Below are 16629 nucleotides of genomic sequence, written 5' to 3' on the forward strand. Positions count from 1 at the left end.
ATGGATAGTTAACGTCTTTATTGCAGTGAGTGGGACTTTTCGGTGTAGGTACTAAGATGGCTATCAAGCAAGCCACCAGCAGCCGTTCCTGAAAAAAACGGCCCTGGGGTAGTAAAAGGTGTAATAAAGTGCCCATTCAAAACGCTGAATATCCGGGTTCGATTCCCCACACAGATCTGATTTGAGCTGACGTTCTATTTGTACTTAAAGGCGGTAGGGTAGCCAAGTGATTAAAGCGGTTGCTTGTCACCCCGAAGGCCCGGGTTCGACTCCCCATATGAGTACAATATGTGAAGCCCATTATTGGTGTTCCTTGCCATGATATTCCTTGAATATTTCTAAAATTGGCGCAAAACTATATTCACTCACAGTTGCCGGAAACATGAGCAAAATCGAATCGAAATCTTAGGAGATAGACAATGTGCGGTTGTACCTCAACGTTTGTGAAAACAAGACACCAAACAATAGCGATAGCATCCTTCGTGTTAAAGACTCTTGTGAAAAGACCGTTGTCATTTTGGTCACAATACGTATGCATATAGATAAGAATTTAGAGCAAATAAGGCACCCACCCATTTCTAGCTTTGGTAGTTCTACCTTTAACACTGTTTATTTTATTTTTTTTTATTACAAGATATCAAATCGATACACAGAAGTTCAAGGGAAACTACTGGGTAAAAATCCCCGTGTTTTGATTTTGAGATCAGAGAAGAGATTCCTATTCAGCAATGTTAAAATAATAACTGGGAGAACAGTTGGTGTTCACGAGGTTGCTAACCTTTCAACGAAAATGCTTTGACCAAAAAGTTTCAAACAATTTCCCTGGTACCTTTGAAGCTCTGCATCTAAGTAAACGTCAAACGACATCTGACTTCAATTTTGACAAATAACCCTAACTCTTGAAGCTAGATTTTAAGACAGAGACGTAAATACAGGCATGTGACCAGGTCTTGTGACACACACATACCCCACTGACCAAAGAAGGAAGCATTCTTGTACTTTTTTGTTGCGACAGTGGCATACAAAGTTGGAAAGGCTGGTTTTCCTTATTGGACTTCGGAGACAGCAAATAGTCACACACATCCATGCGTTTTGGAGATTTCATAAACCCTTTCGCTTGTCTATGCTTTGGGCTGTGTAAGTGCATCAACATCCCACCTAGAATCACATAAAGTACATAAACACCCGGCATGTGACCGGTACGACCAACTTAATGTTGCCTGTCGAAAGTCAAGACACAAAAAACACAGACCCCTCGTGACAAACCAAATGTTCCTTACCATCGGACAATAGAGCATCATACCATGGGCATCCTTCTTATATAGATTTGTAATAAATTATGCATATATATATATATATATATATATATATATATATATATATATATATATATATATATATATATATATATATGTGTGTGTGTGTGTGTGTGTGTGTGTATAAAATTCTTATTTCACATACACATCAAGAGTCAATCTATAAAAAAGGATTCTGTCAACTTTGAACACTTAACAGTACTTGAAAATAGGATCGAATGTTTAACTGTCTATAGATAATAGTATACAGATAGAACTAGAAAACAAAATTGTAAATATAGCAATTATACGTCATTTCCAGCTCCTTTACATAAATATTATCAGATACTGGGTCTGTGGCTACACTGCCGAACTTTTGCTTCTTTTCTTGCAGTGTTCTATTCTTGACACCATTTTATCATAATGATCAAAATACATCACGGATGAAACATAACATTATTATCTTTCATCGCGTCTGTGCCTTATTCTCTGGGAAAATGATACCGTTGTCTCATTTACTTGACACTGTCGCTTTCTACACGTACCCCATACAAAACATTACTAACGGAAGTTGTTTTGGGGACAGATTACATTTGTGGGGAACACTGCATATAAAATGTATATAAATACCCAAGGTACGTTTAAGTTTCTTTTCTTAGATCTGATACACATCAAGGTTTACAGTGATATCCCCTCAAGAAAAATATCTCGTTGTGCATGATGGCCAAACTGCAACTCTTTCTATTATAAAACACACATGAAGCAACTGGCTAATACTGCGAAGAGTATTTTCGTCTATTTTTTCCGCGATGATACTCATGGCTAATAAGGACAAATTCTCAGAATCATCAGTAATTTTGTCGCTTTTTCAGTAACTGCGTATTAGTCGTTTTCTTGCATTCCAGTCCGTCTTTTTCGTATCCTTGTTAAAACCGCGACATGGTTTCTGAGGTTAAACTGCAGCATGGTTTCTGAGGTGGCTTGAAAAGTACAACCCTTTCTTAGCCCTTCTCCGTGAAATTAATACTTCATTGGAGTGAAACAGACACAGAGGAATATTTAACATTATTGGAAAGTTAGGATTTGATAAGAGATGTGTAAATTTACAGTTTCTCTGTATTGTTTTAAATGTGACATTTTCTAGACAGTGTAAACAATACCATACTGATCTAACTAAACGTGTAAACCTTAAATTGGGCTTTATGACGATGAAGTTCATGTATCATTAATTGTGATAAATATAAAGATATGAGAGAGAAATATCCTCCACATATCAAACATGTCCATAAAAACATTATGTTAAAAGTAAATTTATTGAACACCCCAAATCCTTTTGTTATACATGCTGTTACAGCGTTGCTAAAACATATATTTATTGCTAAATAATTACTTTAATTTGTATTCACACGACATTATATATGCATCATATAATAAATGTAAAATGTGCCATATGGCCGTAAATTACAAACAGTCTGCCTGTTTGTTGTTATGCTTGTTACATATTCGTACCTGGTGAGTTATCACCTCGTTACACAGAGAGGGCGATGTTGTTTGTTGATGAGGCTGGTGTCGAGTGTTCATAGTGGTGTACAGTGTGGATGAGGGTAGTGGTTTGTGTGGATGAGGGTGGTGTCTGGTGTGGATGCGGGTGGTGTCGTGGGTGGATGAGGGTGGTCTGTCTGGATGAGGTTGATGTTGGTGGTGATGAGGGTGGTGTCTTGTGTTGAGGTGGTGTCGTGTGATGATTAAGGGGTGTCGTGTGTTGATGAGCTTGGTGTCGTGTGTTGAGGTGGTATCGTGTGTTGATGGGGTGGTGTCGTGTTTTGATTAGGGGGTGTCGTGTGTGGGTGAGGGTGGTGTCCTGTTTGATTAGGGTGGTGTCCTGTGTTGATGAGGTTGGTGTCGTGGGTACATGACGATGGTGTCGTGCGTTGATTAGGGTGGTCAGTGAGGATGAGGTTGGTGTCGTGTGTTGAGGTGGTGTTGTGAGTTGATGAGGGTGGTGTCTTGTGTGGATGAGGGTGGTGTCGTGTGTTGGTGTCAGTATGGGTTGGATGAATTAATTGGAGAGTTACAGTTCAACAGTCGTAGTGCAAATGCATCAATAAACATCACGAGGATCCTATTTCTATCAATAACCCTGAAAATATGTTCACATACAAATGCCCGGTACACAAACACATTGTCTTGTTAAACTTACTTGAGAGTGACCACTGTGTTTTCGGGGAAAGGTTTGTCGTCTCTGAAGGCGGAAGTGTATGTTTCCTACTGTTGTGAAGTTTTCTCCCACAGATGCAGAAGTACTACGGACAACAGCCTTTCCTGGGGAATTGGAACAGAGTCAAATGGGATCTGAAGTATGCGCATACAGGGATGTTTCAAATTCCCTGTTTGTTTTATCGACGAGTGTTAGTGTTGTTCACTTTCAGTAGAAATACATTCGTAAACAGATACAAAATATAGTGTATGCATACTTTGTTCTTCAAGAAAGGTACTAACTGAGGCCTGCTCCTATCTTCGGTCGTGCAAATACCGTTTCCTGAATCTTCTCCTTAACCAAATGAAATGTCATTAGACACACTTAAGGTATTCAGATATTTATGTTTTCCGCAATGTGCACGTGTCAAATGTACTTAAATGAACATAACGCCAAGCTTCTCTATCCAGCTATATTGCTATTTGCGTTCAGTCAATACAACGTAGATCATATCTTGATGTGGTTTTCAGTTATGTGGCAAATATTCATTGAAAATATCATCAGGAGATAGCAACAGGAGCACGCGTTCCCGGGAATGTGGCTTAATCGCTCATTCTCCTTTTTGATTGGTTGATCGTGAACCAATGAATGATGAAAAGTTGGACATTATGCTTTAATAGGTTGGATACTGCACTTTAATTCTGACGTGATAGTTCTGATATGTCTGATATTCGACACCGTTAAGTTCATGTGACAGCAATACAATTATGAATATAATTTATGCTTTGGGCGTTTACATGTCTATAATCACATGGGTGAATATTTTCTCGCGAAAATATAATGGAAACATATATTTGTACGTCCACTCACTATTATAAGGGTTTCATTTTGCTTCGCGTCCTTGGTATTGATGTTTAGGCACAATTAATAGGGGAGTATTACAGATGTGTATACGTTTATATACGTTTATTACTTTGATGACAAGCGCGATACTACTCACGGATTTGGTGCTGACAAAGCTCGAAACATATATAGTCGGAACGAATCGGGATGCGAACCCGCTGTCACATGTTTTTTGTGTGCTACTCATAGAGAAGAAAATTCTTAGCATATACAGACCATCAAATACACATTAATTAATACGTATGTACACATATTTATATCAGATTTGAAAACATTTTTCCATGAAACGTGATTCCAGGGGAATATCGGTATCGTATGAGAAACGACGTCATAAGTCGTGAAGGGTTAGCAAATTTCTTTTACATTATACTTTGATTGGTGGATATGGAAGTATGACTGTATAGTGCATATACCAGAAACACTAATAACGCTAACTCACCAAGCGAACTCCAGATTGAAATTTCCCAGGAAATAGGTATGTTACCGTCCTTGGACAAACGACAATAAATTCAGTGGCGCGTTTCGGCAGAATGTATACGATTGTAGACAGCAGTATTTAGGTATGTTACATATCTGGTTTTAGAGTCTGGGTCAAGGCAGCTATGTACACACCTATCTTTGGCTTATGTGACATTTTTCACGTGACACGCTCATATATTCCTCCCCACTATGACCTGGGAAGTATTGAGAAAAAGAGTGAAGATTTTAAAGAGAAGGATAGCGGTGGGTCTGACCATGAATAATTGTTTGGAAATTAGGTTTAAACTGGTACGCCATGTAAGGAAGACTGGTACTGACTGGACCACCCACCCATTCACCAACTCGCTCACCCACTGACACAGCCATTCACCCACCGACTCAACCATTCACCCACTGACACAACCATTCACCCACTGACTCAACCATTCACCAACTTGACTCAACCATTTACCCACTGACTCAGTCATTCCTCTACTCGCCCACCCACTGATTCCACCATTCACCCGCTCACTCACCCCCTCGCTCATCCAAACACTCAACAGTTCACTCGCTCACCCACTGACACAACCATTCATCCACTCACTCACCCACTCGCTCAACCACAAACTCAACAGTTCAATCACTCACCCACTTACTCAACCATTCACTTACTCGCTCGCACACTCACACAGTTTATTTACATCGTGGCATATACATGGTTGAAACATTCCAGACACAAGAAGCGCTGTAAAGAGTTCTTGAACAGTGTTTTGTGCGTCAGTATGACGTGCGAGTCCGACGTGATGGGCTTGGACGTCAACCATCTTGGTGACACCATTGAGCCGGGAGGTTAATACATAATAATGTATATCAGATGTGACTGAAAACATTTGTCTGAAAACATTTTTCCATGAAACTCTAAGTGGTTGTGTCGGATTATGGAAAATGAGCGAAACGTTTAACAGAAAGGATAAAAGTTCTTGTAACCATGAATGGTAGTTTGGAAAGAAGATTTAAATTGGTACATAATGGGTGTACGGGTTTTGGATAATTTATGGTAAAGCACGACGCAGAAACAGACATTCTCTTCATGTGAAGCGACAAGGATGTTAAGAAGACAGACGACTGTAAAAGTTTCTTGAATAAGAAATTAGAATTCGGTGAAACAAATTGCTTACACTGTATCCGTTTGTTATGAAAAACTGTTGGTACATTAGAGCACCATGTGTCTATCTTTGTCAGGTAATGGTAGAGGCCCAACGCTTAACAGGTGTTCCGTAGACTCTTTGGGTGGGATCAATGCCCTTTTTGCCTCTGTTCGAGCCAAGATGAGGCCGTCCTATAGATACAACATGTAGATAACAGCAACACGTATTTCATTATCTCTCTAAGATGCGGCGATGTGAAGACTTTCGGAGCTAACGTCTTCGGAAGCCCTTAATATCATGACTGCGATTCAGAGTAGAAATCCCTGCTCTGAATATGTTTTGAACGAGTCTCTTCCTTATTGCATCGTGTAGGCAAGTGGCCTCGTATGCTCGTCACACTGGAGGCCTAGGTCTGATTCCCCGCAAGTGTGAAAATTATGAAGCCTATTTCTGGTGTCCCATGGCTTGATATTGTTGGAATAAAACTGAAAGCGGTACAACAACATACTGGCTCACTTACTGACTTATACTACAGAACGAGTTTCAAGATGATTATCTAAAAGTTGTGAATAAAAGGGTACATCATCAGGGTACATACAAATTCAAAACCACAAACGTACGTATAAACGTAAAATTTGTAAATGTACCTGTACATAGCCATTTGAACAAATTTAAAGAGCTAGTGCAGGTTTAAGGTATGTACGCGCGTCACACACGTATCAAGCAGTGCTCAAAATGCATTTTAACATAACGTGCAGAAAAGTACAAAAGGGACACATGAAAGAAATGTTTTCTATCAAATGAATGAGACTTGAATCTCTATCTATGTCTGTGGAATGTCCTAACACCTCCATGCTTACTACAACATTGAGAGATCACTTCAAACCTCTAAATCAGTTTTAAATAACGACACAAGTATAACGATATGAGTAATGCCATTGCATGCCTTTTTTTAAAAATCATACAAACATGTGCAAAAAACCAAAGCCAGTACTAGACCTTCTGAGAAGCCTGTATAACATTAACACCACCAAGTTTATCATCCAAAACTGTGTTCCACAGGAGATATCGCTTGTGTCAGATCAGACGATATCTCCTAGGAGATATCGTCTGATCAGTAGATTTTGCACAATGTCTGACAATGCTATGATGTCATGAACTTCACGACGGCACAATGCTATGACATCGTTGCACTGTAAATCTAATGCCAGTGCTGTGTTCAGAGATGTACATTTTTCATTGACAGCTACACTGGGGCAGGTGTTTGTTGGACACGTGACCACATGACCCACCTCTACATTCACATGTGTCCTTCTCAGTGAAGCTAAGACTGCCAAATTCCACATTAAGATCCATGTTTCTCCCTGACCTTTGTTCTGTGTTAATTTTGTGTGATACAATCTGAAAAGAAAACAAGAAAACATAACGTACAAGACTGCAATAAGGTTGAAGAGTGGTTCAACAATGAACTTATATCAATATTAATTTGAAATCCCCCCAAAGTGTAACCCAGGAATGGGACCGAATTCCTCATGCAAGAATGAACGTGAGAATGGTGTCTCAAAATTAAACGAACACTTAACACATAAAGAATACTCTGTATAAACAAACTACTGTGATATATATCAGTCAGCATTATTTGAATCCAGTGCCTGTTTACATCGGTGTTGATTTTCATTCTTACTCCTAATGTCGTACTTGTAACATAATTATCGTTAATGTGGTGAGTATTTACATATGGAATATAGAATACCAAAAATAGGCTACTGTCCCACATCTTACATCAGGTGTAACAACTGACGACAGGTTTAGTGACATGAGCAGTGCCAAAGTTTATTCATTTACTCGTTTCATCACAACTCCGATTTACAACTTTTCTTCTGCAACCAACGCTTAGGAGTGATTAAGGGATCGAGTGGTGGGGCCCGATGACCTGTTGGTTCATGCTATCCTTTACCCATTGCGTTGATCGATGTTCGTCAAGCACAAGACTGATTTGTCCAAACTTGATTATTTACAGAATGATGTCACATGGCTGGAATATTTTTAAGGGCAGAAGCAACAAACAGAAATAGCATTATCACATTTTCACGATATTCACACTCAGTGAGCAGGTAGTCCCCTGATTCCACCAATCAGACATTATTAATCGAGACAGGGTCCATACCTTCACAGTGAGAAAATCTCACTTCCTTCACTTTTAAACCTTAAGCGTAAAAATATATCAGATAATAAACTGGTCTCATATTTGCACTGTTTGGGGCTGGGTTTTTTCAAATAACATTAATTAGAATCATAAATAGCATATTCAGAAGGAACAATATGAAGGTACTTCAAAATTCGGAATATTGATTATTTGTATTTCTCATAAATCCATGAGTCGTTGCATATTATTACGAACAGAATATAAAATACAAACTGAAAATGAACATAGGCAGCAGATTATCTGCCTATACACATTTCCACACGACAAGAGTATTGAGAAGGGTTAATCATCACTTTGTATTAAAATTGTCTTATAACCAATAACTATTTGTTGCTACTTGTAGAGGGACATGTACGGCTCCCGGCCCCTTTCATCTCGCCCATAAGTAGTGGTGTTCCGATTAACTGAAATATTCGAAGATTAGGCACCAAACGACCGAGCAGTCGATCGCATTTTCTCATAATCGAACACGAACACTTGATGATGGAACATATCTTCAATGTTGCTAGGGTCTGAAAACTTATTTAATTCTTAGAAAACTCACTTCACCAACTGAAAAGTCATGACTAGAAATTCTTGAATACTCCAGGAAGCGTATGGCCATGACATATTAGTCATCACTGTAAAGTATGAAGTCACATCATGTTATACATATCTGCAGGACCAACCTGGATAGGACAAGCCAACTGGAAAATGACGCAAGCCAACTGTTTTCGTTGGTAATGAAGCAAGCATAAATTTGAGATTTCAGCCAATTCCCAACATTACGCATTTAGTTTTAAATACAATGCTTCTGTCTGCAGGTACTCTTTACTGTAATTTAGTATCATAATCGGACGAACAACACAGTATTGTATTGTGAGCGAGCTTAGTTTTACAACGCATTTAGCGGTATTCCACAATTTCACGGTAGGGGAATTTCACACCGACACCCACCCCTCCCTCTGGTTTGAAAATGCCCACCTCATCGATGATGACTATATTCAAATAATATACCTTATATGCGTTGATAGTATGTAAATAAGTCTTTATCACTTGCCCCAAATACCAGTGTAATATCACGTGGGTGATATTGCTTCAGCCTTGCTTTGTATCTACTGTGAAAATGGGTTATTTCCGCGACTGTAAATACTTCCTTTTGAGTTTCGCATCAGCTGGCCACAAATCACAAACTCACACAGCGTGTGAAGTGTATCAACCATATGCCAGTCAATGTTCTCATGTAAAATTGACAGGAATGCTAATTACTACCCGGAAGCAATATTAAATGGTTCTTTAAAAAACTAGTCTGATCTCAGTTAAAATAGAAACTTGCATTTCCCATCCTTTATATCTCAATAACATATTCACATAATCTGACTTTGTTTTAGCTTGAACATACTTCCGTAAGCGCAAGCAGTAAGTAGATGAATACACTTAACCGTATTTAAAGACAGTTTCCGCCTACCATTTCCAAGATATAATATCACACATACGCAAACGTTTGCCACAATATTGAGTATACTAGCAATGACAATCTACATTCAGCTTGGCTTGCAATGGGTAACCTCAAGTCGGAATACCACATCGAGAGCATTACATCGCTCAATGCCCATGCTGGGCAAGACAAATGTAGCCTGTTCCTGTTAGTGACATTACTGGAACCTCTTCCTGCGGTGAGTTATTGCCAGTAGGTAACACGATGGGACACGCATATACGCCCAGTCACCAAAGGAAAATCCTAACCACTGAAGTGAATCGTTTAGTGAAAATCCAGGCCATAGTGATTTTAATTATAGTTACGAATTACGCGATAAATAGCACAGTATAGTGGTGTCCTGTATTCCTAGATCTGCTGCCCCTTGTCTGATGGTACATCCTTGAAAGTGACTTGACGATAAAGTCAATGATGACGATATATATTCCAAATTACGAAGTCATCTCACTGTCACCACAGGGACGTGCAGAGTAAATACACAAATATCATCGTTAGGTGCTGCGTCGTATAGTGCTCACAAACAGAATGAGTCGGACGGCACTGAATGTTTGTTTTCGTCAAATATTTGCCAATACTGTAGCAATACTGTATAACAAACACGTACGCCGTAACAGTAATACTGCATGTCAAAGACGTAATACGTAATAGGAACATCTAATATCAAACACGTACTCCGTAACAGTAACACTGTATGTCAAAGACGTAATACGTAATAGGAACATCTATCGATCAGCAGATCGATGGTCATGCTGTTGATCACTGGATTGTCTGGTCCAGACTCGATTATTTACAGACCGCCACCATATAGCTGGAATACTGGTGAGTACGGTAACAGTAATACTGTAAGTCAAACACGTATGGCGTAATAGCAACAGTAAGCCAAACACGTACGTGTTAAGACTGATATTGTAAGTGAAACACGTCTGCATACGTTTTAACAGTGATACTGTATGTCAAGCATGCATACGGTACGACTGATACTCTGCGTCAAGCACGTATGCCGTAAGACTAATACCGTAGGTCAGGCACGTATGTCGTGACGACCGTATTGTTCCGTAAACACTCCTGCGGTATCAGGTGATATCGCCTAACCTCTCCTCTAAATCGCGTAGATCTACACGGCTAGTTGCCTTTCACGGCGATCCTTGTCATATACAGCATCCTGGTCCCCTTGTACTTGTGAAAGAAACCTACACGAATCGGAGGTTTGTATGACTTTGTTGAGTGAATGTCTTTGTGCAGTGGGGAAGTAGAACGAAAACATGTGCTCATACTATCTGTTACGGGTTTGTCAGGTCCAGGTTCGATTATTTTCAGGCTATAGTGATACAACTAGGATGCTACTTACTTGAACGGTAATACACCAAACACAAACACGATCTGACTTGAAATCGTGCATGTACAGTAGCTGACACCAACCTTGCTGTATTCTTGTATTAACCATTGTAAAGATTCAAGAAATGGGATAGGAGAATATGTACGAGAAAGCACAGGAAGTTACTTCTTTTTGATGAATATATCGGTGTCTCTTAAAAGAATGTTGAAATCCCGTTTTCTTGTAAGTTATTTCTTGTAGGAAACTGTTAAGTCAACTTACGTCTCATCACCAGAGTGACAAAAAAACTAAACATTTTCTAATCAAGAGGTCTGCGTTTATTCGTGTATAAACATAATAAAATATATAACATCCATATTTTCTGAACCAACAAAAATGTTGTTTATGCAAGTAAAAACATGTCCAACAGTAACAACCAAACTTAACTATCAAATCATAAAGACACACACAACGTAATAAGCATTAACAAAACAATGTTACTTTTCCGATCACAGGGAAATACTGTAATAATGTAACAAACATAAGCCCCATTACTAAGCCATGGAACTGTTCCAAGCATCAAAGAACAGTTACAACGAAAGGTATCAACATAAATTACGGTTCTTTTCAAAAGCAAAGTACCGGTGATCACACAGATACATTATTTTGATACAGGCAATAGAGTTGTATACATTGATCAAAAAAGTAACTTTTGCAGCTTCCAAATGGTTGAAATGGGATTTTTGAAACCCACGAACTTTCATGAACTTTCAGCATGCATAACAAAACCTTACAAAGCATCTTCAGATCATTTTACTTGAAATAGTCAGCGGAAGAATTCTAACATAGATATAATAAATTACCATAAAACCATCGTAACTTTTGCCTTTGAATATTGATTATATAAACATATGCAAACAAAAAGCAACAGATGCCATTGCTGGACACTCTGACGAGCCTGAGTATAACATTAACACAACCACGTAGCTGCATATTCTGAAGTAGAGCAGATACTACGAAGGAAAACTACATAACAGTGTTCATGTGACAGTCATTCATATCACAAATATTTGATTTTTGGCACATGTGTACATAAATCAAGAAATACAGACATGAGGTAGTTAGCAGACAGAGATTATTTCACAATATACGATACACACATGAATTCATAGACTGAAATCTGTTCAATTGGTTACTCGTCTGATGTCATCATATAAAATAAATTCAAGTAATGACAATGGTAAACCTAACACAACTGAGTACGTCTTCGTTAGACAGGTTTCAAAAGTTACAGAGTACTGCCCCATATCAAACATGGTTTGTCCATAAAATGTGACACATGAGATCATGTTGGTCACAAAACAACAGAGTGTCCATTGATACAAAAGTCATCAAACATTTCACCTTCCGACTGATCGGAACCGTCTATCTCCGTGACGTCTGCACCGTTGGCGAGGAGGATGGAAACGACATCCCCATACCCCCTCCCTGCTGCAAGACGAAGAGGAGTCTGACCTCCGTATGTCCTGCAACAAATGTCAAGATGGCGCTGTGACAACAGGAAGTCAAGAAGGATTCTGTTTCCGGTTTCAGCAGCGTAATGGAGAACTGTCCTGCCACTGGTGCCGTCACGGACATTGATGTTAGCTTTCTTAGACAAAAGAAGCTCAAGAACTTTGAGATGTGACGACATAGCGGCCAGATGAAGACATGCATGTCCATCATAGTTCCTTTTCTCCAAGTCCTGGGGTATCCTTTGGTATGGAATTTCATGCTGGTTCAGAAGTGTCTCCTCATAATACACAGGTCGAAGAAGACACTCCACGATCTCTTGGTATCCCTCACGACATGCAATGTGAAGTGGTGTGTTGCCATGGATATCGGTAACATCAACTCTTGCTCCGGCCGTCATCAGTCGCCGAACGATATTCACCTGACGAGTAATAACAGCCAGGTGAAGGGGCGTCTGTTGAAGAAAGTTTGTAATGTTCAACCACTCACTGTTGGGTGCCGCCGATATAAACAACAACACCAATGATGAATGTCCTTGAATGATTCCCGTATGAAGATCCGTGTCTCCATCTTTATCTTGATGATACACCTGAAAGACATCAATCGATCTCACGGGTGTCACAAGTCTGTTGTTGCCGGTCTCCTGAACGGACACTCTGTCTGTGAAAGATATTGACTTGCTTTCATATCCTTCATCTGTAGAAACATACCTGGGGCAGGTGCTTGTAGTGTCTAGTCGGACACATGTGTTGATCTCTTCATCCCCGTTGCCCCCCTCTACCCCAGATTCACATGTGTCCATCTCATGCTCATTGAGGTTGAGGCTACCAAAATCCACATCAAGATCCATGTTTCCACCTCGACCGGAATGCCTCTCTAACTGGCGGTCTTTGGTCATATTTTCCACAGGTGTCTGAAAGCATGGTATTTATATTGTAATGACGAAAGGTTCATCCTAAATTCATAAACGTAACAACTTAATGAAGCTTATAACTCTGAAAGCCTAATGGTGCCATTTTCGTAGTATACATGTTCCTTTCCAAACCCAAACTCATCGTGTTTTTACAAAGTAGAATTCAAGAATTTTCTATTTGTTTTCAAAATTTTTTCGCGAAAAGTCGGAGAAGTCATTTTCACTTTTAAAACATAATTCACCCTATCCCCATTAACGACAGATATAGCCAGCAGAATTATGAAAGACTTGGTTGTGGCGAAAGATGTAATACTTTGGAATGAAAAAAAAGTGGCAATTCAAATTCTCAATAGGGGGTATTTACATATGAACTGCGCTGTACGTTTTGATCCATGAAAACGAGGTAAATTCTATCTCTGATATAGTGAACGAAAACTCACGGAGATCATGGTCTGGCGTTCAGTAACTACGTCTTTCTCTTTGGCCATGTTTAGTGCTGGCTGACTGTCTTCACCGTTGTGTTCACCTGCCCCACCGACGAAACCATATATACCGTGATGGGGGATTTCCCTGCTCTATATATAGACATATTGTAACGCTATACCGCATAAACTGACACGCCTCGGTATACTGCGTGTGGAAAATCCCCACTGATATGTAACGCGGCAGTGACTATTTAATGAGTTCGTATGTTTGGTTTTTTTTTCTCTTTTCTCAAGAGACCATAAGGCACAGAAAGACGCGTACGGATATGCTTTCTCACTTTTCCTGACATAGTTGAGTACTTTGATGTTTAGTGTGAACATGGCCGCCGCTACGAAACATGCTCACATTTACGCGAAATGGAATACCTCCGGTATAAGCATTAAGCGAAATGGAATATCTCCTTAAGCATAAGGCAGGGTCGGCACTATCTGGAACTAGTCGCCTCGGTCAAGGAGCGGAAAGCTTGTGTTTTTTTTCTCGAATATAGTAAAGAATTGTGTAAAAGCATAATAGCATTCAATGATTTACTCACGCTCAAATGAGGAAATACTGAGTAATACAATAAAACATGAAATTGTCCAACTGAAACCTGGAGGAGTAAATATACATTGTTTTGATGCGTACATATTGACCGTGACTGTAGTGGCTCCTATGATTTCCCGGAAGTAAGTATACGTGTGTTCCTGCACCGCCGTATATACTGATTCATGAAATTTTCATGTAAAGGAAAACGGAAACTATTCAGACATTCCCTGTGAATATGAACATGACTTATTAGTAACATAGCAGGTAATCAATTTCACGATCATAATGTTTCTCCATATAACCAAGTCCGACGTATTAAGAATCATATCGCCGTTTGAGTATTTTACGTACGCTTCAACTCTTACCATCACGCTGTGCTTGAATAGCCTTAGGCCACCTTCACTTCTTTTGTACCATATATTTCTTTCTAATTCGCTGTTGTATTAGATTTGTGTCACCGATTCCATAACACCTTTCACCAACTTTACCAATTTGCAATCACTGAAAATGCAACGTAAAAGGTTTTTCCTTAGTAAAATAGTGAAGCAAGTTCAAGATGCGTTTTTTCTCAAATGATTAATACTTTCACAGTCTTTATGGGGTATACGAAGTCAACGAACTTCAGGTGTGAAAATGAAAGTAACTCGGCGATACCTCCTTTAACAGGAAGACATCCCGGACAAGAGGCATAACTCACAACATGGTCCTGGAAACGTGGTTTCATTTTTGTGAGAGCGGCAGGCCGATGTGTATGTTTGCTGCGCAGTAGGGCTGAAAGAGTATTTTATCATCCTCTTTAATTTAATGTTGATAGTTCTCCCTTTTATAAGACTAATTATAGGGATGAACTTTCTATCAGGTAAACAAGTGTTGAAATTCACTAATGAAAATAGGCTTAGGCCGGATAACTTCGATTAAGTACCATGGAAAGAATTTCGTATAGATTTAAAAGTATATTTTCATTGTGAAACCAGGCGGACCACTTCATATTCCAGTGAAATGTGCCGGAGTTTTTTCATTCGATAAAGACTAAATGGTAGCCCTACCCGAGTTAACGTTACTGTCTTGAAGATACAATGTAAGGGAGACTACTCAGAGTTGACCCGTTGTCTTCCAACAAGCAAATTGTCATCTCGAAGAGAAAGCGCGAGCGAGACCATGTAATACGTGCCCGTTGTGTATTTCAGGTAAATATTCTCAGGGTTCAGGGATCAAAACCAAATACTGAGGGTACAGCAACCTATGTCGCCCTAATGTTCCGTGAACAACGTATTTATCTTAAACATATCAATGTTGAATTGTTAGAAGCACGGATATCGGATCATATTAACAAGAAGTATCCGAGTAAAAAATTATAGACTGTGGCTAATACCGACAACGACAGAAAAAAGAGCAAAGGTACCTCCCTTCCATCGATTTGCATTCGCAAAATGTTACTCGCTTGTAAGAAAGGTACATTGAAAATAACAGAAGAGCGATCATCCAATCAGAAAACGACATGTATGTATGTATGTATGTATGTATGTATGTATGTATGTATGTATGTATGTATGTATGTATGTATGTATGTATGTACGTATGTATGTATGTATGTATAATTTATTCAATTTGCCTTTAGAACCTTTTTTCCTGTATGCTTTACAAGGGTACATATGAGGAGTATATCACTCCCGTCATTTTATGGTTTCGATACTGTTGATGTTAATTCGTGGTTTTGTTTTGCGTCAATGCTAAAAACCATTTATCATTTCAAACCTGTGTTCCACAGGAGATATAGCATGTGTGAGATGACATGATATCTTCCAGAAGATATCGTTTTGAGAGTAGATTCTGTGTAATGCCCTGACAATGCTGTGACGTCACGAACCTGATTAGGTAACAATGCTATGACATCCATGCACTGCAAGCCTAGTAGTAGTACAGTGTTGAGAGATGTGCAGTGGTGACATTTTTCCTTGAAAACTAATGAAGAATGATGTTTTGATGGTAAAAATAATCTCATCCCCGTGTCTAGTAATATCAGTTATATATCAACACACATAAATAATGTCTATTTTCATAAGTTGAATTCGTTAGGTTGATAACTGCAAAGTAAAGGGGAAAACGCAGAATTGATATACTTTAGCAAACAAGCAACATTAAGTTTTAATACATGCGATCATTCCAGTAATCCAAACTTTCCCCACGTGTTCA

General features: G+C 39.1%; 1 protein-coding gene across 1 annotated transcript; it reads right to left on the bottom strand.

Moving 5' to 3' along the window:
- Positions 1–11315: 11315 nt before the first annotated feature.
- Positions 11316–13942, bottom strand: LOC137298149 (NF-kappa-B inhibitor alpha-like). The gene is made up of 2 exons (XM_067830262.1): positions 13866–13942; positions 11316–13425 (listed from the first exon to the last, which is right to left on the bottom strand). Exons 1-2 carry the CDS (start codon positions 13911–13913, stop codon positions 12355–12357), a joined length of 1119 nt encoding a protein of 372 aa, XP_067686363.1. The 5' UTR covers positions 13914–13942; the 3' UTR covers positions 11316–12354.
- Between the last annotated feature and the right edge of the window lie 2687 nt (positions 13943–16629).

The sequence above is a fragment of the Haliotis asinina genome, chromosome 10 (genome assembly GCF_037392515.1).
Source record: "Haliotis asinina isolate JCU_RB_2024 chromosome 10, JCU_Hal_asi_v2, whole genome shotgun sequence".
NCBI lineage: Eukaryota > Metazoa > Mollusca > Gastropoda > Lepetellida > Haliotidae > Haliotis > Haliotis asinina.